Source organism: Crotalus tigris, unplaced genomic scaffold (genome assembly GCF_016545835.1).
Source record: "Crotalus tigris isolate CLP2741 ecotype Arizona unplaced genomic scaffold, ASM1654583v1 scf7180000018068.1947079, whole genome shotgun sequence".
Taxonomy (NCBI): Eukaryota; Metazoa; Chordata; class Lepidosauria; order Squamata; family Viperidae; genus Crotalus; species Crotalus tigris.
The window spans coordinates 1,838,418-1,861,980 of NW_024096805.1; the positions used below are offsets into that span (position 1 = coordinate 1,838,418).

The window sequence follows — 23,563 nt, forward strand, 5'->3', positions numbered from 1 at the left end:
AGTGCTTGGACAAGAGGAGGGCGAACTGTGGAAAGGGCAGGTTATGTTTCACCAGGAGAAGATCGGAGGTAACAGATGTCTTCAAATACATCACACAGAAACGGAATTATTTTGCTGTAATGCTCCAGTCAGTTTGGCATAGTGGCTAAGGCAGAGGTAGGCAACCTTGGCTCTTTTATGACTCATGGACTTCAACTCCCAGAATTCCTGAGCCAGCCATGCTGAGGGGAAAGGGAGAGGTTTCCATGCTGAGCCATGCTGGCTCAGGAATTCTGGGAGTTGAAGTCCATGAGTCAGAAAGTGGCCTAGGCCTAGGCCAGAGGTAGGCAACCTTGGCTTTTTTATGACTCGTGGACTTCAACTCCCAGAATTCCTGAGACAGCCATGCTGAGGGAAAAGAGAGAGGTTTCCATGCTGAGCCATGCTGGCTCAGGAATTCTGGGAGTTGAAGTCCACGAGTCATAAAAGGGCCAAGGTTGCCTACCCCTGCTCTAGTCCCATCCTTAGGCATGAAAACCAAATGGGTTACTTTGGGCCAATCATCCAGAGAGTATGAGTTCTACTCCCACCTTAGGCATGAAAACCAGCTAGGTGACTTTGAGTCAATCACCAGGAGAATGTGATTTCTAGTTCTATCTTGGGCTACTTGCAAAGGGAGAAACCCATTTCTATGGAATCTAAGTAGGCAAGCAAACAACAACAAGATCACAAATCCACTTTGGACCAGGACGGCCAGGGCCAAACATGCTATCTGAAGCTGATTTATTTCCCTACGCTAAAGTTTTGCCTTAAGAGCCAAGACTGTGAAACATAAGACTGTTTTTCAAGCTGTGCGAGGCACAGCCGTGAAAATAAAGCCATGTGTTCGGTTTTAAAAATAAATAAATTGCACCAGGATATAAAATATAGGTCAGAAGTGGCCCTAGAGTGCAGCAACAGCAGGATTATGCTGGATTTAGCCATACTGTTGTCTTTCATTGCGAGGGTTGGGAGAAAGCTGAGATAGCATTTTTATACACTTCGTATCGGCAAAGGAATACAATTCTAAGGTTTTCATATTTGTGAGAAAGTATTACAGCCTAATGCAAGGACTATTCATTCACTGGTCTCATTCCATCTCCTTGTCTTCCATAAAGTCAGAATTTAAGACACATTTTTATATTTAGTTTATCCTGTCTTTTTATTTGTATAAATAAATCAAGACAGGGTACATGCCTAATATTCTATCCTCTTCTTATATACCCTACAACAGGGCTCTTCAAACTTGGCCCTTTTATGACTTGTGGACTTCAACTCCCAGAATTCCTCAGCCAGCCTCCATTTTGTTTGTTAGATTTAAGACAGGGGTCTTCAAACTTGGCCCTTTTATGACTTGTGGACTTCAACTCCCAGAATTCCTCAGCCAGCCTCCATTTTGTTTGTTAGATTTAAGACAGAGGTCTTCAAACTTGGCCCTTTTATGACTTGTGGACTTCAACTCCCAGAATTCCTCAGCCAGGCTGAGGATTGGAATGAGAGAGAGTGATTGGCCCAAAGTCACCCAGCTGACTTCCATGCCTAAGACTAGAACTCCTAGTCTCCTGGTGATTGCCCCAAACTCACCCAATCAACTTTTATGCCTAAAGCAGGACTAGAACTCATCCTCTCCTGGTGATGGGGCCAAAGTCACCCTGCTGGCTTCATGCCTAAGGCAGGACTGGAAGTCACAGCTCCCAGTTTCTAGCCTTCACCACTAGACCAAACTGGCACATTGTGCCACTGTCAGAGAGCAACTGGGAATCTTCTGTTGGCCATCAAAATGATTATTTTGGAGGTGGAGTGGACTTTATTGTAACTCCTGATATGCACCAACAAAACATTTTAGATTTTAAAAAAGACTCGGTTGCCTTATTTCAGTGTTTCCCAAACTTGACAATTTTAAGGCATGTGGACTTCAACTCCCAGAATTCCACAGCCAGCATTGCTGACTGTGGAATTCTGGGAGTTGAAGTCACATGCCTTAAAATTGTCAAGTTTGGGAAACACTGCCTTATTTGGTTGGATCCTGGTAGGCAAATGTGACTTGGCACTGTCCCCATTTTTAGAAAATACAATATAGAATAATATAGAAACTGCTTATAGGGTTTTATTTTTGACAGTGTGGTTTGGACTGATATTTAAGATTATTATGAATAACCTGAGTTTGTCTGTCTGTCTGTCTCCCTCCCTCCTTCCCACTGTAAAGTTTCCTCAGGGGATATGAAAAAAAAAATGGTGCTATGGTTAAAGCATTGGGCTAGAAACCTGGAGATCCTGAGTTCTAATCCCACTTTAGGCATGAAGACAGATGGGTGACTTTCTCTCAGTCCTAGGAAGGAGGCAAGGCCAAACCACCTCTGAAATCTTGCCAAGAAGAACTTGCCCAAGAAGGAACAGAATAACACTAGTTGGAAGGGACCTTGGAGGTCTTCTAGTCCAACCCCCTGCTCAGGCAGGAACCTCTATGTACCAATTCAGATAAATGCTTGTCCAATCTCTTGGAATTAGTCTCCAGGAATGAAAAATAGTCCCCAGGAATAAACAGTGAATGAGGAAAAAAAAAAAAACAGAGCAAAGACTGCCTTAACTCTACTTTTCCCACAGCACCCCAGATAAATGATATAGGAAAGGAACAGAAGGAAGACTTCATGCAATTAGTGGACAGGAGGCTGAAATTAGAAGTGGACAACTTCATCCTGTTTTCTACAGAAAACTCTCATCTAATTTCTGGATAATCTAACCCAGGGGTGTTAAACTCAATTTCATTGAGGGCCGCATCAGCATTGCGGTTGCCCTCAGGGGGCTGGGTGGGTGTGGCCAGGGTGGGTTTGGCCTACTGGGTGGGCGTGGATGGAGTGGGTGTGGCCTACTGGGTGGGCATGGGCAGTTCTACATCGTTCGCGTCAAGGGTGCCTGTGGGGGCCTGGGCAGGAGTGGGACAGATCTGAGGGTCTCTGGCAGAAGAGGGTGGGACAAGGGCAAGTACCAAGGCATGGTCCACTGGAGGAGTCTCACTGTTCTTCTCAGGCTATGCAGGGGGGCAGCTGAATGGTGGTGCCCTGGGCAGCAGAGGTCAAATGCCGAGCCTGGCCCTTGAGCACCCGCAGCACCAAGCCCAGTCCCACTTCGTCAAGACTGCTGCTCAAGGTTCTCCTGGTTCCTCACTGTTTCTAGACGGCCTTGTGGAGCTAAGACTGAATGTGTTTCGGCATAGATGGCCACCACAAAATTGTACATTGGCTCCCGGTTGGCCTGGGCCAGGGCCAAGGCAGAGGGGGGCCGTTCCCTCATTGTTTCCAGGATGGCTTCACGGGACACATGAAACCACTTCGCGGGCCGCATCCGGCCCCCGGGCCTTGTGTTTGACATGTCTGATCTAACCTAAGAGATAGGCCAACCTTGGCCATCATTACTTTAATTTGCTTTTATTTGCATTTACTGTTCACTGCTATTTCTCTCTCTCTCTAAAATTTAAATTTAGACCGTTAACTTCCACGTGTTGCTTTATGCTCATGCTCATCTGCAAATTGTCTCAGACATTAATAAATCTGCAGCTGCTGCTGTTGTACGGTAGCACTAGCAGCCATAGATATTGCTATGGCCACTGCTATGATCACCGTTATTGTTTTATTGAAGCAATAGGCTATTCCTTATCAGGACCGTTTTTCTTTTAGATATGTCAAATATTTTGATAACATTCATCTAACAGCCATTAATAAAATCTTAATGCTATTGTACCTGCCGGATTTCATTTTAGAGAACAGGGACAAAGGCCATATATATTATTTTATTTTTGTAATAGTCTTCTGTCGTCTTCTGTTGCTTTAGGTTGGGTGGCCAACTGGACAATTTGATATTTACAGCCACCCGATAGAAGAATTCAACATGCTAACCATTATGTCAAAATGAGTTTGCAGATTCTCAGTCATCCTGGTCATGGATGTCCCAAAGCTGCTTTTTCCAAAAGGCAACTAACTGGACTTTGTTTTTTCCTTGAAGACGTTCTGCTTCTCATCCAAGAAGCTTCTTTACAACTGAAAAAGCTTCTTGGATAAGGAGGGAAACATCTTCAAGGAAAAGCAAAGTCCAGTTAGTTGCCTTTTGGAAAAAAGCACCTTTGAGGCATTATGTCAAAAATAACTTGAATGCAAAAAAAATGCCCTCCTCTCAGGCCAAAACCCAAAATACATATGTTGTACATAGTATGTTTTAGGTGTGTGTCATGTATGTGTTTCACTTTGAGAGCGGGCAACTAAATTTCATTTTTGATGTGTGCTGTTGTGTCCACAGTAAAAAAAATGACAATAAAGGTTGTCTTATCTTATCTTAAACTGCACCCAAAAAGAGCAGCTTGGGTGTGTGACACGTCTGGCTCCATCCATGTCTTGGCAAGCCTCAAAAGTCATCCATGAGGTCATACAGATGCTCTAGCTTGGGTGGGGAAGCAACATAAGTTGTGAGGTGCAAGTTGATAGTCCAAACTTGAGACACCGTACCAAAATAGATGCTGCAGGCTGCTGAATTTTTAAAAGTGAGACAGACTGCAAGCACAATCAGTTCTCAGTCAATCCCTCTATACTTGGCCTATTGAACATGTCTTCTGAGAAAGGAAGGAAGGAAGGAAGAGATTGAGAAAGAGAAAGAGAAAGAGAAAAAGAAAGGAAGGAAGGAAGAGATTGAGAGAGAGAGAAAAAAGAGAAGAAGGAAGGAAGGAAGAGAGAGAGAGAGAGAGAAAGCAAGAAAGCAAGAAAGCAAGAAAGCAAGAAAGAAAGAAAGAAAGAAAGAAAGAAAGAAAGAAAGAAAGAAAGAAAGAAAGAAAGAGGGAGGAAGGGAACAGACTAGCAAGCCATTTTCCTGAACATTCTGTCTTTCATAATACTTTTAGATCAATGTTTCCCAACTATGGGAAATTTTAAGACTTCAACTCCCAGAATGCTGGCTGAGGAATTCTGGGAGTTGAAGTCCATGCTTCTTAAAGTTTCCAAGGTTGAAAAAAACTATTCTAGATTAAGCTATCACTTAAGCAACTGTGATTTCCTGTTAGCTCTTTGAGGTAGTCCAAGACAAGAAGCATAACCATGAACACTTAACTCGATCTTTATTGTAAGGTTACATTAACACAATGGTTCTCAACCTGTGGGTCAGGACCCCATTTGGGTTTGAACGACCATTTCACGGGGGTCGCTAAACAACGCAGTCCGCCATTTTTTTCCCCCTTTTCCTTAGCTGTGCTACTCCCTTTTATTCTATTGAAAGCCAATAGAATAGACTCTCTTGAATAGAGTCTAATTCTATTGGCTTTCAAAAGCCAATAGGAATTGTCCAGGCTGTCTCTGCCCTGCTGAGCCCGCCAAAAGTCCCATTCTGCAAACGGTGCTGCACCAGTTGAGTAGTCCTCGACTTACGACCGGTTGAGTAGTCCTCGATTTATGACTGGTTGGGGGTCGCGGCGTTAAAAAGGTTGAGAACCACTGCATTAACAGAATATTGCAGGTGCCCCTACCCTCTCTTACTTTTACTCTCCTGATAATTAGGGAGGATCCCTTCGGATCCACTTTCTCCATCCCTCCTCCTTTGGGCTCAATTTTCCCTTATCAGAGTTTTGTCTAGGAGCTGTAGCGTTTCCTTCTGCCTCACAAGGTCATTTTCACGTAATATTATACTTCCTGGCTACAGAATCAGGGACTGCATTACTGTGTCCCCATTTGCTCCAGTTGGGACTCATTATTCATGTAGAACAGCTAGGCTTAACTAGCATCATCCACATATGCCGGGATTGTAAGCTTTCAGAAGTCAGCCCCTAGCAAATCCTTTGCCAGTTTGGAAAAGAAGGGGTTTAGATATATCAATAAAGAAGAATATTTATAACTCAGGGATGAAATGAGAGGTCCTTGGTGCTCTCTGAGCTTGGTTGTTTTCTTGCAGACGTTTCATTACCCAACTAGATAACATCATCAGTACTAATAAGGAATGCGGTTTGCTCTCAATTTATACTCTAGTGCAGGGGTGTCAAACTCAATTTCATTGAGGGCCGCATCAGCATTGCGGTTGCCCTTGGGGGGGGGTGGCCAGGGTGGGTGCGGCCTACTGGGTGGGTGTGGATGGAGTGGGTGTGGCCTACTGGGTGGCCGTGGCCAGTTCTACATCATTCGCGTCAAGGGTGCCTGTGGGGGCCTGGGCAGGAGTGGGACAGATCTGAGGGTCTCTGGCAGAAGGGGGTGGGACCAGGGCAAGCGCCAAGACATGGTCCATTTCTTCATTCCTCACAAAGGGTGACACCTCCCCAGCATGCACCCAGGGGGCGCGGCCAATGCAGTAGGGGCTGGTTCCTCGCTGTTTCTGGATGGCCTTGTGGAGCTAAGACTGAATGCGTTTCAGCATAGATGGCCACCACAAAATTGTACATTGGCTCCCAGCCGGCCTGGACCAGGGCCAAGGCAGCAGGGGCCATTCCCTCACTGTTTCCAGGATGGCTTCGCGGGCCACATGAAACCACTTCGCGGGCCGCATCTGGCCTCCAGACCTTGTGTTTGACATGTCTGCTCTAGTGGTTTGCCCTGTCAGTACAGGTCAGTACAGGTCTTAAGAGATTCTTTGGTTGACCTGTATGCTGTTAACTTGCTTGGCAGTTCCTTGACTGGGTTTAGATACAACTTCAAACATGGCATTGCATCCTCAAATGTACTGTAAACTGACAGGAATCCTCCAAATTAGAAAGAAATATAGGAAACCCGTAGACAAACCCAATTGCCATCCTCACTGGAATAGAGATGCAGAATAAGCCCCTTTGAAAGGCAACAAGTTGGAGGTGATTATTTTCCACAATCATTACTTATGCCAAAGGCAGATAGCACACCCTGCCTCCACACATTACATTTGTGTCCTTCAGAATGCATTCACAAGGTCAGGCTTTGAACAAAAGGTAGCAGGGGAACATTGATGCAACTGCCCCAGATGTTATTTCTCCGAGATTCGTTTTTCTTTTTCTTTTTAATTTCTCCTGAAAGGGAAATCTTTGTTGCGCCGGTGTTATTTTGATGATTTTTCCATAGTGCCTTTGCAGAGGAAGCAATTTTTAAGAATACGCATTGTACTTATCATAATCAGACTTGTTTGGAGATCACTTGTGGAGAAATAAGTCTCTTTTTTACGACTCTGCTTCATAGTTGTCTTCGTTGGGATAAAACACAAAGGGTTTTCTCCCAGCAGTGTGCAACAACAGCCAAAAAAGCTAATATAATCCTTGGTTGTATAAACAGAGGCATAGAATCAAAATCACTTGAAGTATTAGTGCTGTTTTATAAAGCCTTAGTAACAATATGAACGAGGGGATAGATGGGGAACTCATCAGATCTGCAGACGACCCCAAGCTGGCAGGAATAGCCAACACTCCAGAAACAGGCTTAAGATACAGGAGGATCTGGACAGACTTGAACACTGGGCACTATCTAACAAAATGAAATTCAATGGTGAAAAAAGTAAGGTTCTACATTTAGGCAAGAAAAACCAAATGCACAGGTATAGTATAGGGGGTACCTTGCTCAATAGTAGTAACTGTGAGAGGGACCTTGGAGTCCTAGTGGACAATCACTTAAATATGAGCCAGCTGTGTGCTGCAGTTGCCAAAAAAGCCAACAAAGTCCTAGGCTGCATTAACAGAGGGATAGAATCAAGATCACGCAAAGTATTAATACCACTCTACAATGCCTTGGTAAGGCCACACTTGGAATACTGCATCCATGTTTGGTCACCACGATGTAAAAAAGATGTTGAGAGTCTAGAAAAAGTACAGAGAAGAGCAACAAAGATGATTAGGGGACTGGAGGCTAAAACATATAAGGAACGGTTGCTGGAATTGGGTATGTCTAATTTAATGAAAAGAAGGACTAGGGGTAACATGATAGCAGTCTTCTAATATCTCAGGGCTGCCACAAAGAAGAGGGAGTCAAGCTATTCTCCAAAGCGCCTGAAGGCAGGACAAGAAGCAACGGATGGAAACTAATCAAGGAGAGAAGCAATCTAGAACTAAGGAGAAACTTCCTGACAGTTAGAACAATTAACCAGTGGAACAACCTGCCTCCAGGAGCGGTGAATGCCTTTGCAAAAACAACAACAACAACACCTTTCCAGGAACCATCAAGTTAAACACAACCTCTAGAAGAGAGATTTAGTTTTCTGAAGGGTGAGAGAGGGGGAAAAAAAAGCCTGAAACCAACCGATGCTAAGAACTGATGCAGCTGAAACCCTGAAAGATCTCTCAGAAGACACGTGGCCAGGCACAAGGGCAGCTGTTCTTTGTGCATGGCTGGAAAATGCCGCCATTCTTGGGGGGGGGGAGAGATTGTCTCTGGAGGGGGCTTAATAAAGTATTTAGGGCGTAGGAGAAAAACAAGGCTTCATTGTAAAAAGAAAGAGTGGGAGGGAGCACATCAGAAACAGCTCCGATGTCTCCCATCGCAGGAAGGAAAAAGAAAGACTAGGAAAAGTTGACATCTTTCATTCCATAGGACTGTTTTGCAAATCGAGAAGGGCATCTTTGCATATCTATATGTAGGCGTGAGTGCACACGTGCGACCCATGTTGCACCGTGTGAAAAAAGACCAAAGAAAGCCTCATATTGAATAAGACTTGCATAGCAATAACAATAGCATTTAGACTTATAAACTGCCCCATAGTGCTTTACAGCAGGGGTCCTCAACCTTGGCAACTTTAAGACTTGTGGACTTCAACTCCCAGAATTCCTCAGCCAGCTTTACCGATCTCGGAAAGAGGGAAGGCCAACCTGGAGTTCCATCAGGATCGAACTCCAGGCTGTGAGCAGAGTTTGCCTGCAACGCTGTACTCTAAGCACTGCGCCACCAGGGCATAAGTGCTAGCCACTGGCTGCATTGCCCTGGTAGGTTTTGATATCTCCGTTACCGCAAAATGAAAAAGTAGAAAGAATACCAGCCATATCATTAGGTTTAAGAATGGCTGCCCACCGTTATCTCTGACCTAGTGATCTTGAGACACCAAAGGCTACAAAAAGAATCTAGCAAGTGTGGGAAATGTAAACAAAAACCAAGTACTTACTATCATATCTGTTGGACATGCCCTAAAGCTAAAAGATTTTGGTCAAAAATACACATATGGTTAGAGCAGACATGTCAAACACAAGGCCCGGGGGTTGGATGCGGCCCACGAAGTGGTTTCATGTGGCCCATGAAGCCATCCTGGAAATAGTGAGGGAACGGCCCCCTCTGCCTTGGCCCTGGCCCAGACCGGCCGGGAGCCAATATACAATTTTGTGGTGGCCATCTATGCTGAAACGCATTCAGTCTTAGCTCCACAAGGCCGTCTGGAAACAGCAAGGGACCGGCCCCTGCCGCATTGGCCCCGCCCCCTGAGTGCATGCTGGGGAGGTGTCACCCTTTGTGAAGAATGAAGAAACGCACCATCGCCTGGAAGTGGCCAGCAAATGGCCCTCGCCTACTTCACATATCCGGCTTGATGGGCTCTGCCCTGGTCCCACCCCCTTCTGCTAGAGACCCTCAGACCTGTCCCATTCCTGCCCAGGCCTGCACAGGCTCCCTTGACGCAAATGATGTAGAGCTGGCCACACCCACCCAGTAGGCCACACCCACTCCATCCAAGCCCACCCAGCCCCCCGAGGTTAGAGAAAATGACTAAAAAACATATAGACTTTAAGACAGAATTGTTTCTGTTAGGCATAATAGTAGGAAACTATGAGAAAGAATGTATATGCTTAATTTGACATGTATTAATTGCAGCATGAATAATATTTGCTCAATATTGGAAAAATGAAAACCTATCAACGGAAGAAGAATTAATTAAAAAATAAATTTGGACTGCAGAAATGGACAGATTGACATTGAAGATAAAAGAGAAAGAAGATTCAGTATACTTAGAACATGGGACAATTTTTATCAATGGCTAGAGAAATGAGTACGGAGAAAGGAATGTAATATATACTATGTACCATTAAATATGTATTAGTAAGAAGAAGACTATCGGGTGAAGAGAAGATTTAAGAAATATGTTATCAACCAACATATCGATTATGAAAATATAGAAACTAATTATTATTGATCGTTTTTTAAACACATGAAACCAGACAACATGCTGTTTGTGGGACCATCAATCAGGATTATAATCTGTATTTTTTTTCTAGTTGAACCACAAGGGAATCTCCAGAGAATTCCACTGAAACAGTAATTCCATTTGTAAAATGATTGACACAACCTAGTGTGGCAATCTGTGAAGGCCCATTAAGCTATATAGCCGTAATTCTCAGTCTGGACTTGCTACATCTTTAAAATACAGTGCAGTTCAATTTTTACAAGGATATTTAGTGTGGAGAGTGACTGAACTGTAAAGATAATGCCAAATTCTTCTAGTTTCCTTTATGGCATGAATACACCAAGAATGAGTCTTATTTTTTAAAAATAAGACTTTCAAAATATGGCCCATCCCTATACTGAAGTTAATATTTCTGCTAGTTTTTGTCCAATAAACTATCCCAAAATTTCTTTTGTTTTCTTTCGGTTGCAATTCTCTCTTTTTCTAAATCAAGAGTTAGATGGAGAATAATTTACACTATGTCATTATTCAGTTCTAATGAAAGAGTTCTTTAAGAGCTATTCCCATTGTCCCCCAACTCTGCTTTTGGGGGGCCTTTGATCAAAATCAATTTCAGGGTGACTGAAAAGATGCAAAAGATGCCCCCTTTCAGCTGCCACAAATACAAAATCCTCCATTTCCCCAGATTTGGTCATATTCAGGATTGGGGTTTTATCTTCCCAAACTCAGTTCTGTTCCATCAAGATTATGTTCTACACCAGGGGTCTTCAAACTTGGCAACTTTAAGACCTCTGGACTTCAACTCCCAGAATTTCTCAGCCAGGAGTTGAAGTCCATGAGTCTTAAAGTTGCCAAGTTTGAAGACCCGTGTTCTACACCAGTGTTTCTCAGCTGTGGCAACTTGAAGGCACGTGGACTTCAACTCCCAGAATTTTTCCCCTCTGGTATGCTGGTGGGAATTCTGGGAGTTGAGGTCCACTCATCTTCAAGTTGCCAGGGTTGAGAAACACTGGTCTACACCAGGGCTCGGCAACCTTGGCTCTTTTATGACTTGTGGACTTCAACTCCCAGAATTCCTGAGCCAGCCATGCTGAGGAGAAAGGGAGCGGTTTCCATGGTGAGCCATGCTGGCTCAGGAATTCTGGGAGTTGAAGTCCACAAGTCATAAAAGAGCCAAGGTTGCCTACCCCTGGTCTACACATTTGACAATTAATAGAAGATTCAGCAGAATTAGTGGAGATTCCTGTTGCTTTTTTTAAAAAAAAAAATTAAAATAAAATAAATAACACCATGCAATCCCTCTCTCGCCTTGGTCTTCCAGCAAGCTCTTAAAGTACAGTACTCTCGTGAGCTTTGCAGCTAGTTTCCGGTTTAAGAAGGTAGTAGCATGGCTGAGGAAACGAAAGTCCTCTTGATATTATTAAACTATCATTCTCAGGTTCCTTTGGTGTTGTGGTTTGCTTCCTTAGAGTACTGGAAGTTATAGTAAAGGTAAATCACACACCTACAGGTTGACAGACTAAATCAAAAATCAGAAACTGGCAACGGTACCAATAAAGGAGAATATTTGTAGCACAGGGTTGAAAATGAGAGATCCTTGGTGGTCTCTGAGCTTGGTGGTTTTCTTGCAGACGTTCATTACCCAAACTAGGTAACATCATCATCAGTAGGATGCTATCTAGTTTGGGTCATGACATGTTGGCAAGAAAACCACCAAGCTCAGAGAGCACCAGGGATCCCTCACTGACAATGATGGAGGCATCTGATAGTCTCATTCTTCTAATCTTGACCATCTCATAAAACTATCTTGGTTTCAGCCTTGGAGATAGTTAGGGTGTAATTTGGTGGCCTTAGAGCAGAGGTGTCAAACTGCCGGCCCGCGGACTGGTTTCATCATACTGGAGCCGCGCCCACCCCATTGCCGGCAATGGCAAAAGAGCTCCGATACGTTGTGCGGTGTCACGTGATGTCGCGAGTTTGACATGTCTGCCTTAGAGCAGGGGGTCTTCAAACTTGGCCCTTTGATGACTTGTGGACTTCAACTCCCAGAATTCCTGGCTAAGGAATTCTGGAAGTTGAAGTCCACAAGTCATCAAAGGGCCAAGTTTGAAGACCCCTGCCTTAGAGCATCGAAGAGAAGTCCTGCCCAAGCTATTTCCTAAAGCAGTTGGCCTTAAGATGGAAGCTCTCCTTTCTAATGATCTTTGAGGAGGTAGATCAGTGGTCTTCAAACTTGACAACTTTAAAACTTATGGACTTCAACTCCCAGAATCCCTCAGCCAGCCCTGGCTGGCTGAGGAATTCTGGGAGTTGAAGTCCACAAGTCTTAAAGTTGCCAAGTTTGAAGACCTCTGAGGTAGATGAACACCACCTGAGATAGTGAAATGAAATGTTTAGCAGTTAGGTGGGACCTGAATTTCAGAATCTCCTGCTTATGGTTATGGAAAGAAAGAATGATAGCAACATCTCTACAGATGATTCATATTAAGTTCTTAGGGCAGTGGTTTCACATAACAAGAACAAACCTCAGAAGCTCAAAATGTATCAGCGGGAAACCAGCAGAAGGCAAAAGAGGAAGCAGAGAAAAAAGGAAGGGGAATAAAAGTGAAAGATAAAGCACAACATGGCTGCTAATCCATTGATGGCGCTGCTGTAAGGAGTCCTTCCAGACTAAAAAAATTAAGAATAGATGCTTGAGAAGGACTGGATAGGTGGACAGAAGGGCCAGATCCAGTCTAAACATCTGGCTAACTGTACAACGAATCCTAATAATCACCTTCAATTCCACGTACATTCTGTTTAGTTTTCAAAACGCTGCGAGAGTATCATCCCGCAACATCCAGAATATAGTTATTTATTCCAGCAGTAGGATCACGTTTTCTAAGGAGAGCAAAGTTCAGAACCTCAGGAATACTTGCAGCACTAATGAAAAAATTGGAAAGACAACATCACTCCAAGAAACTAAAACAAACAGAATGTCTGACACATTAAACTTTTTTTTTTAAAACTCGTGAAAACCTTTTTAACTGTTTCAAATTTCTCTACCTCGTGGACAAATGCTAGGCTACCATCTATGAAAAATGAAGACCTTCCTTTTTCAACCCAAGAATAGAAGAATATCAAGATTATTGAATATGTGGCATGGCATGTATCCAATCTCTTCAGAACCTCCAGTGTTGGAACACCCACAATTTCTGGATGAATCGGTCTGGCTTTTAATTCATTAACTGTTAATTAATTAATTAATTAATTAATTGTTCTAACACTTGCTGCCATGTTCCACAACTAGAACCAAAACTGCAAAGAAGAACAACACCAGTTTTGCAGGACAACCACTGCCGTGGGACTGCCGCTCCACATCTCAGCACCTTTCAGTTCCCATAGGAGAAGCTTCTTTCAGATGAAAATAGAAGACATGTTTTAAGGGGAATAAAAGGAAAAAATGACGCTGTACCTCATTGTCTTGGTGCAGATCTGAGAATTAGGGCTAGTTCCTTGCGCCTTTTTTGCTGCGTCGCAACAGTTTGGGTAATTCTGAGTGTGTGTCTTTGCAACCCAAGGTTTCACGACGGCCTCTCCGTTTCCTTTGTGGTTGCGTCACAGGCTACAGCTTCCGTTACTTATGACTTCCCAAGTCCCTTTCACACTAAGTCAATGCTTTTTTCTTTCTTTCTTGGAAATGCTAGCAGCTTTATCAGTGGTTTTAAGAAAGAAACAGAGGGCACGGTAATTGTCTTCTGCTCCATGAAGAAGCCTTTCAATCTGTTTTTTTAAGATCTACATTTCCTACTTTCATATCCACCATGAAAGAAGCATTAAAAAAAAAACAACGGGTTTAAGTTTCTACTCAGTGATGAAACTCAGATTCTTTCTTAGCCCTTGATGGTTATTAGAAGTTAGAGGTTAAATGTACAACAAATATGAAGTCACTTTTCTATCCTCTGTTAAATGAGCCTTCTCAAGTGAAAATGGTCCTATCTGAGGACATGGCCCTTGGTCCTTTCAATAAACAGTCAATACATTATATTGAAAACCAAATCCTCTAAGCATGTACAAAGTGCCTTCCTTTCTTATGCGGAGACTTGAATTTTGAGGGAGAGGCAGAGACTGAGAAGATAACTTTTGAGATTCCTATATGCCAAGGTAAGGGGAGATCTGTGAAGAGGATCTTAATGTTTGGACAAGTCAAAGCAATTAGAAAAAATGGCTGGTAGAGAACAAGAAGACCAGATAATATCAATGATAGTATGAACATGAGGACTTAGGACAGGGGTAGGCAACCTTGGCTCTTTTATGACTTGTGGACTTCAACTCCCAGAATTCCTGAGCCAGCCATCCTGAGGGGAAAGGAAGAGGTTTCCAAGCCGAGCCATGCTGGCTCAGGAATTCTGGGAGTTGAAGTCCACGAGTCATAAAAGAGCCAAGGTTGCCTACCCCTGATCTAGGAGAACTAAAAAAAAGTAGTTGACAGGATAACCTGGGGAAATGAGATGTATTGGGTTACCTAGAGTCAAACCAGTTGGAAAATTGAATCACTTCTATCAATGGGATATTTCTCATGTTCCTGTCTAAATCTATGCCCCAGACTATTCTAGGTCACAGAGTGGGCAGGGTCAAGCTATTCTCCAAAGCACCTGAAGGCAGGACAAGAAGCAATGGATGGAAACTAATCAAGGAGAGAAGCAACCTAGACCTCAGGAGAAATTTCCTGACAGTGAGGACAATTAATCAGTCGAACGCCTTGCCTCCAGAAGCTGTGGGTCCTCCAACACTGGAGGTCCCAAAGTGCTTTTCCAAAAGACAGCTGGATTTTCTTGTTTTTTTTTCCCCTTGAAAATGTTTCATTTCTCATCCAATAAGCTTCTTCAGTTCAGTGGTTCTCAGCCTGTGGGTCGGGACCCCATTTGGGGTCGAACGACCATTTCATGGGGGACGCCAAACAACACAGTCCGCCATTTTCCCCCCTTTTCCTTAGCTGTGCTACTCCCTTTTATTCTATTGGCTTTTGAAAGCCAATAGGAATTGTCCAGGCTGTCTCTGCCCTGCTGAGCCCGCCAAAAGTCCCATTGTGCAAACGGTGCTGCACCAGTTGAGTAGTCCTCGACTTACGACCGGTTGGGGGTCACGGCATTAAAAAGGTTGAGAACCACTGCTTCAGTTCTAAACTGAAGAACTGAAGAAGCTTCTTGGGTGAGAAGTGAAAAGTTTTCAAGGGAAAAAAAAACCCCAGAAAGTCCAGTTGACTTTTGGAAAAGCAACTTGGGACTACCATGACCTGGATGATTGAGACTCTCTATAATCCATCACTGGAGGTTTTTAAGAAGAGATTGGATAGCCATTTATCTGGAAAGGTTTAAGGTCTCCTGCTTGAGCAGGGGGTTGGATTAGAACAGATGTCCCCAACTTTTTGGACACCAGGGACCGGTTCTGTGGAGAGAGGTTTTTTCGTGGATCAGAATATGGTTTTGTGTGCTGCCTGCATCTCGCAGATGGGGCTTTTCTTGTTTGTGCGGACCGGTGGCTAGTATGTCACGGCCTGGTACTAGTCTACAGACCGGGAGTTGGTTATCTCTGTTCCCACAAAAACGTCAACTCGATCACAGGACGTACGTTGGGGTTCCCGTATTCCATTTTTTCATGAGTTCCTCTCCCAGGCACCGGTCCTGATGGCAAACCTCAATAATAAACACTTAATTGCTTATTTCACTTGTCACCTAAGTGCCTTGCGCCCTGAAGCATAACGGCGGAAGCTAATGTGACACATTATTATGCTTATCTCAGAAAAGAAATATTACTGCAAAAGGAACTTAAGTGCTCCAAGCTTTCCTGGCATGGCAGAGTCTAATTTTAGAACAATTCCCTCGTTCGGCAGAAAATCCATGGCATGTACGGCCAGGCCCATTTCTACCATTAAAAAAAAAAAATTGCCAAAGTGTAAGTCAGATGTGCTCATGAGTGCATTCTTGTATAGGACAGATAAGAAGCTGAAGCATTTCAGCAATGGCAGGATCAAAATTGATAAAAGGACAGAAAAAAAGAGAGCAGAAGGGGCAGGAAAGGCTTCAGAGCTGGATCCAATAGGAAGTCCTCAACTTATAACAGTTTGTTTAGTGACTGTTCCAAATTACCAAGGCACTGGAAAAAGTAGCTTATGACCATTTTTCACACTTAACGACCGTTGCAGCCTCCCCATGGTCATGTGATCAAAATTCGGCCACTTGGCAACCGACTCAGAGTTATGACGGTTGTTGTGTCCCGGCGACCTTCCGACAAGCAAAGTCAATGGGGAAGCTGGGTTCACTTGATGGTTGCAAAATGTGGCAAAATTCACTGAGCAACTGTCTCGTTTCGCGACAAAACGTTTGCGCTCAATTGTGGTCGTTAAGTTGAGGACTGCTTATATTTTAGCCCCTGAGATGCTTCTGTCCCACAAATCATCCGTGAAAATCTTTTGCATGCTGCATCAGAGTAAAGGTGAACCTTGCTGCATGGAAACAGGCTTAGGACTGTTTATCTTGGCTTAGGACGCTGCCAAGCCAAGATAAGGAAACAAATCTGCAGATACTGTTCTGTAGATCTGTGGGGTCCTTAATGTTCTGTGAGTTTGGTGGTGTTCTTGCAGACGTTTCATTACCCAGTTAGATAACATCATCAGAGCCAAAAGGGAGTGGGGTTTGCTCTCTGTTTATATACCAGCAGCTTGCCCTGTCAGTGTTGGTTCTTGGAGACAACATTCTTCTTTCTCTCACCAACACTGAGGCAAGCCACTTGTGTACTAAAGAAAACAAACAAATCCCGTTCCTTAGAGCAGTAATGATGTTACCTAGTTAGGTAATGAAAGGTCTGCAAGAAAACACCCAAGCTCAGAGAGCACCAAAGTCCTGACAGTTCAACCCTGAGTTACCAATTTTATCTTCTATTTGTACATCTATAGCTGTACCATTCACAAGAAGCAACAGATGGAAACTAATTGAAGAGAGAAGCAACCTAGAACTAAGGAGGATTTCCTGACAGTTAGAACAATTAACCAGTGGAACAATCTGCCTCCAGAAGCTGTGAATGCTCCAACAGTGGAAGTTTTTAAGACTGGACAACCATTTGTCCGAAATGGTATAGGATTTCCTGAGGACTAGAAGACCTCCAAGGTCCCTTTCAACTCTGTTATTGTTATCTTCATTTCAAATCCCATCAACCCAGAGGTTTTCATCATTAATGGATGTTGTGTGAATCTAAGCTGCAAATCAAGTATTACTTCATCTGAAATAATCCCTAGCAACTGAGCACAGGGTGTGCTACACTAATCCTAAATCTGATAGCAGACATTTGAAGAGGAAATTGACACACAACCCAAAAAGGAAACCACAAAAGAAACAGCTTCTTAAAGCAAAGAAGGAGGAAGCTGTTTCTTTTCCAGGGTGCTTCTGCAGAATTTGCATTTCAGCCCATCCTTCCAGCATTGAGGCCCTCCAGATGTGTGTTGGGATGAGAAAATGGGGGAGCTGTAACTTCAGAACATCTGGAGGGTACCTGTTTGAGAAAAGGCTGCTTTACGTGACTAAGTGAAGAGAAATTGGGAAGAGTTGTGGTGGAAAGAATTTAAGGATAGGGTGCAATGGATGGCTGTATGTTAATATCCAAAGGGTATTTAAGTTGGTAGGACATGAATGACGGCATTTATTTATTTAATTGATGTTTGTCCTGTCTTTATTGCTTTATAGGTAACTAAAGGCAGTGTACATACATAATATTCCTTTTTCTTCCTCCTAATTTCCTCACAACGATAATCCTGTGAGAGATAGATTGGGTCGAGATTGAGTGACTGACCCAGTCACCCAACTGGCTTTCATGCCTAAGATGGGACTAGTCATCCAAAGTCATCCAGTCAACGTTCATAGCTAAGGTGGGACTAGAAGTCATAGTCTCCTGATGATTGGCCCAAAGTCACCCAACCGGCTTTCATGCCTAAGGTGGGACTAGAAGTCATAGTCTCCTGGTGATTGGCCCAAAGTCACCCAACCGGCTTTCACGCCTAAGGCGGGACTAGAAGTCATAGTCTCCTGGTGATTTGCCCAAAATCACCCAGCTGGCTTTCATACCTAAGGTGGGACTACAACTCATAGTCTCCTTATGATTGGTCCAAAGTCACCCAACCAGCTTTCACTGTCTTCTGGTTTCTAGACCAGGATCACTACACCAAACTGGCTATGTTAGTTTGCACACTAGTCTCCAGGTTAGAAATCCTATCTTGCACAGGATAGCAGCAGAATGAATGCTTGAGATAAAATTGGATTGTCATTGTATGTGTTACATATTGACCCAAACGGGCCCATATTGAACGAAATTTTATTTGAAGTAGCAAGCAACATACCACTTGTCACAAATATTTAATCTCTCCTCTAACTTATTAAAAAGCACTACGTGAAAGCTTTACTTGATCAAAGCCATATTGGGCTGTAGAGGTCAATATATAAAAGGCTACTTAATGCTGATCACTTACTTAATTAAATTTGTGATGACTGCCCAGTCCAGTAGACTCCGGTCGACCATGGCTTAAACTCCATGATATAAATTAGAACTAGCGATACTCCTGGTTCAATTTTCTCACTCTGGATTTATTCTGCTTAATTCATTTATTGTTTTTTAGTCCTTTGCATAATATTGCTTAGCTCCAAAAGGGAATTAAATGGCCTGGATGTACATATGTATATCTTATTATTATTTTTTAAAAATAATAATAATAAACAATTATAGTGCAGTTCTTTGCTGATCAAGAAATGCAAGCAGGAAGAAAGTTTACTGCAAACTCAGTCCCTGAGCCAATGCTGAGAGCAGTTCTACTTTTCAGTTTGATAAATAAAAATGAGACATTGATGGGCCTGTAGGGAACATGTCTGCAAATCTTCTGCAGTGAAGTGAACACCCCAGCAGGTGCCTTCAAAGCCAATTGCTCAAGTTGACTCAAGCAAGGTCAGTTGTGCACTGCCAAAATATTTGCAAAATATATTTCTGCACAGTTAAATATGATTTACTCTTCCCCCCCCTGTGTGTGTGTGTGTGTGTGTGTGTGTGTGTGTGTGTGTGTAAGGTTACATAACACCCTGAATCATCAATAATCACACAGGCTATATTTGCACAATTGGCTCCACTTAAACATAGTTGGGGATTGTCTGTTGCTCAAACAGTCTTGAAAACCCATCCAATCTGCTTCTGCAGACATGATTGACAATGGAGAGTGAAAATTACATTTAGGTGAGCAAAAGAAAGATAACCAACTTAATTACGTTTATTTATTTAAAAAAAATGTTATGCAGGTAGTCCTCAACTTATGACTACAATGGGGGCCAGAATTTCTGTTGCTAAGCCAGGTGACTGCTAAATGAATCGAGCACAATTTTATGGTCTTTTTTTTTTGCCATGATAGTTAAAGCAAATCATTGCAATTCAGCAAATCTCCTGGTCTTTTAGCAAATCCAACTGTGGCAAAATAGGTTGTAAAATGAAGCTCAACTCACTTAGAAACCAAAATGTTGGGCTCAACTGTGGTTGTAAGTAGAAGACTACCTGTAGAGTCCTGCAGATTGTATGATTCAAACACGTGCTCATTATGTAAGGGTTCCCCCCCATAAGCCTTTATCTTTACTCTCCTGAGTTTAGTTCTGACAATTCCAGATGTTCTACAGCAGAAGTGTCAAACTCAATTTCATTGAGGGCCGCATTAGCCTTGCGGTTGCCCTTGGGGGGCCAGGTGGGTGTGGTCAGGGTGGGTGTGGCCTATTGAGTGGGCATGGATGGAGTGGGTGTCGCCTACTGGGTGGGCGTGGTCAGCTCTACATCGTTTGCGTCAAGGGTGCCTGTGGGGGCCTGGGCAGGAGTGGGACAGATCTGAGGGTCTCTGGCAGAAGGGGGTGGGACCAGGGCAAACACCAAGGCATGGTCCATTTCTTCATTCCTCACAAAGCGTGACACCTCCCCAGCATGCACCCAGGGGGCGGGGGCCGATGCGGCAGGGGCTGGTTCCTCGCTGTTTCCAGATGGCCTTGTGGAGCCAAAACTGAATGTGTTTCAGCATAGATGGCCACCACAAAATTGTACATTGGCTCCTGGCTGGCCTGGGCCAGGGTAAAGGCAACGGGGGCCGTTCCCTCACTGTTCCCAGGATGGCTTCGCAGGCCACATGAAATCACTCCAGCCCCTGGGCCTTGTGTTTGACATGTCTATTCTACAGGCAAAATGTAGGACAAGAGGAAAAACATCCATAACATATTGGGTGGGGGATAGGAGGGGAGAGAAAAAAATATGCAGTGATTCTTGGGATGCCAAAACATAACCCCAATACTATAGGTGAAACTAGAGGAATGTTGCTGATGTTAGTAGCTATTCCACAACTCAAACGCTTTCAGAGTGGCCTTATTAACTTTCCAGGGAAATATATGTATAAAAATAGCCATTATTGCTGAATAAATTACAGACAAAAGGGGCCAATTTGCAGAAAACAGAACATTAATGTATTTTTAATGGCTGAGTTAAGAGTACAATGGCATGGAGTGTTGTAATTCTAGTGCATTAGCAATGTTTGTATACATTACGCACTAATGCTATAATGTCATATGTAGTTCCAGAGGGAGAGAGAGAGAGAGAGAGAGAGAGAGAGAGAGAGAGAGAGAGAGAGAGAGAGAGAGAGAAAGAAAGAAATTTTAGTAATATTTTTTAGAAGGAGAAACACAAGGAAATCCTATTCTCCAAAGCATCTGAAGGCAGGACAAGAAGCAATGGATGGAAACTAATCAAGGAGAGAAGCAACCTAGAACTAAGGAGGAATTTCCTAACAGTGAGTACAATTAACCAGTGGAACAATCTGCCTGCAGAAGCTGTGAATGCTCCAACACTGGAGGTTTTAAAGACGAGATTGGACAACCATTTGTCTGAAATGGTATAGGGTCTCCTGCTTGAGCAGGAGGTCAGACTAGAAGACCTCCATGGTCCCTCCCAACTCTCTTATTCTGTATTCTGCAATATTTTCTCTGTGTGCATTTCTGCTGGCTTCAACCAATTTTCACCTTCCTTGCCTTTCGTACTTTGGCAACTTTACACATCTTGTTTGGTTGATGTATTTCTGTTCAGCAATGCATATTCGGATGCTTCGTAACAAAGTAATACCATATATAGATCAATAATTATAAGTGCATTTTTCCAGAGGGTTCCTGGCCTTCCTCAAGGACCTGGATGGATTTCCACCTTACGGTTACTTAGCAACACCAGTCTACATAACAAGAAGAGCTCATTTTACCAGCTAAAACCTCCTTTCTCTGAACTATAGAAAAAGATGGATAGAGAAGGCCAAGAGTTTTGAAAGAACTTTATGTAGCTTACCTTTGACTGGTAGTTTCAGATAGCATTGGACTTATGACCTTAACTGAGCCCAACTTTGCTAAGCGAGACATTTGTTAAGTGAATTTTGCCCTATTTTATGACCTTTCTTGCCGCAGTTGTTAAGTGAATCACTGCAGTTGTTAATAACACAGTTGTTAAGCAGAGCTGTCTTACAGCCAACGGAGGTTTTTAACAAGAGATTGGACAACCATTTATCTGAAATGGTATAGGGCACGGGTAGGCAACCTTGGCTCTTTTATGAGGCGTGGACTTCAACTCCCAGAATTCCTGAGCCAGCATGGCTCAGCTTGGAAACCTCACCCTTTCCCCTCAGCATGGCTGGCTGAGGAATTCTGGGAGTTGAAGTCTACGAGTCATAAAAGCGCCAAGGTTGCCTACCTCTGGCCTAGGCCTAGGCCGCTTTATTAGTCGTGGACTTCAACTCCCAGAATTCCTGAGCCAGCATGGCTCAGCTTGGAAACCTCTCCCTTTCCCCTCAGCATGGCTGGCTGAGGAATTCTGGGAGTTGAAGTCCACCAGTCATAAAAGAGCCAAGGTTGCCTACCCTTGGTATAGGGTCTCCTACTTGAGCAAGGGGTTGGAGTAGATGACCTCCAAGGCCCCTTCCAACTCTGTTACTCATTCTGTTATTCTTTCTCCTTACCTCTGTGAGGAGGTAACTAGACTCTGGATTCACAAGAAATGGCTTTCAAAGGTACCATTTGGAACTTTCTAATAGAAGTGCAACACCAGCCAATTTAAATCTTCTTCACAGTTCCCTTTCTATGTATTTGCAAGAGGTTGGAGAGGAAAAAAATGACAATATCAATCCACTGTATTTTGATGTTGAAAGTGGAGTCCCGCTTGATTATAGATCAGTGGTATTAATGGGTGATTGGAATGGTGTCTTAGATACACTAAGGGATAAGAAAGGTTCCTCTCCTTTTCTTAAACAAGCAAGGCTACCTAAAGCCTTTTTTGACATGAAAGAAGACTGGGAATTAAGGGATTATTGGCGGGAACGTAATCAAGAGGAGAGAGACTTTACTTTTTTTTCTGATAGACACCAATCTTTTTCAAGAATTGACTTTTTCTTGATTACCACGGACTTGTATAATAAAGTAAAGAATGTAAAGATTTTTCCTAGATCACTGACGGATCATAGTCCAGTTTGGATGGAGCTGATTCAAGAGAAAGAGGAAAGAAGATCCTGGAGAGTTAATGAAAATTTGTTTAGACAAGAAAAGAATGTTCAAAAACTAAAGGAGTGTTTAAAGGACTATTTTGCTTTGAATATGTATAAGGGGACTTCAATGTCAATGGTATGGGATGCAGGTAAAGCATTTATGCGCGGTGTTTTGATAAAAATGAATAATTTTTATAAGCGAAATCAGATTCAGAAACGTAGAGAACTTGAAGATGAAATTAAATTAAAAGAAAGGGCTTTGATTTTAAATCCTTCTGATGAGAGTATTAAAGAATCTGTAAAGTTATTAAGGTCACAATTTAATATGTTGATAGCAGACCAAGCTGCAACCAACTTATTATTTATGAAACAAAATACATTTTGTAATGCCAATAAGCCTGGGAGATGGTTGGCTTATCAATTAAGAAAGAAACAGAGACAAAGAATAATAGAGAAAATAAACTATAAGGGTAAATTAGTTTCTCAGAAGGAATTGATTAAAAAATCTTTTTTGGATTATTATCAAAACCTATATAAATCTACTAATATACAAATGCTAGATATAAATAAATATTTAGCTGAGGCAAGTTTTCCTAAACTGACTGAGGATCAGAAATATGAAATTAATGGTTTAATTACTAAGGAGGAAATTACCTCAGCAATTCAACAATTGAAATTAGGGAAAGCACCGGGTACGGATGGGTTAACAGCTGTTTATTACAAAGTTCTAATAGAGGAGATGATCCAACCATTACATGATCTTTTTAATGGTATTTTACAGGGTTTAGAGATTCCTCCTTCATGGCGTAGTGCTTTTATATCATTGATTCCAAAGGAGGATCAAGATCTTACCCTACCAAAAAATTACAGGCCTATATCTCTTTTAAATGTGGATTATAAGATATTTGT

General features: G+C 42.8%; 1 protein-coding gene across 13 annotated transcripts in view; it reads right to left on the reverse strand.

The window, feature by feature from the left end:
• Positions 1-23,563, reverse strand: part of CELF2 (CUGBP Elav-like family member 2) — a 341,120-nt gene that overhangs the window by 259,215 nt on the left and 58,342 nt on the right. The window contains exon 1 of one of the 13 annotated variants that reach the window (XM_039347411.1): positions 13,553-14,358. The exons of the other annotated variants lie outside the window; for them this stretch is intronic. Coding sequence (XP_039203345.1) covers positions 13,553-13,557 — 5 coding nt within the window. The 5' untranslated portion in view covers positions 13,558-14,358. Of the gene's footprint in view, positions 1-13,552; positions 14,359-23,563 lie in introns of those variants that run through there. 13 annotated transcript variants of the gene reach the window in all.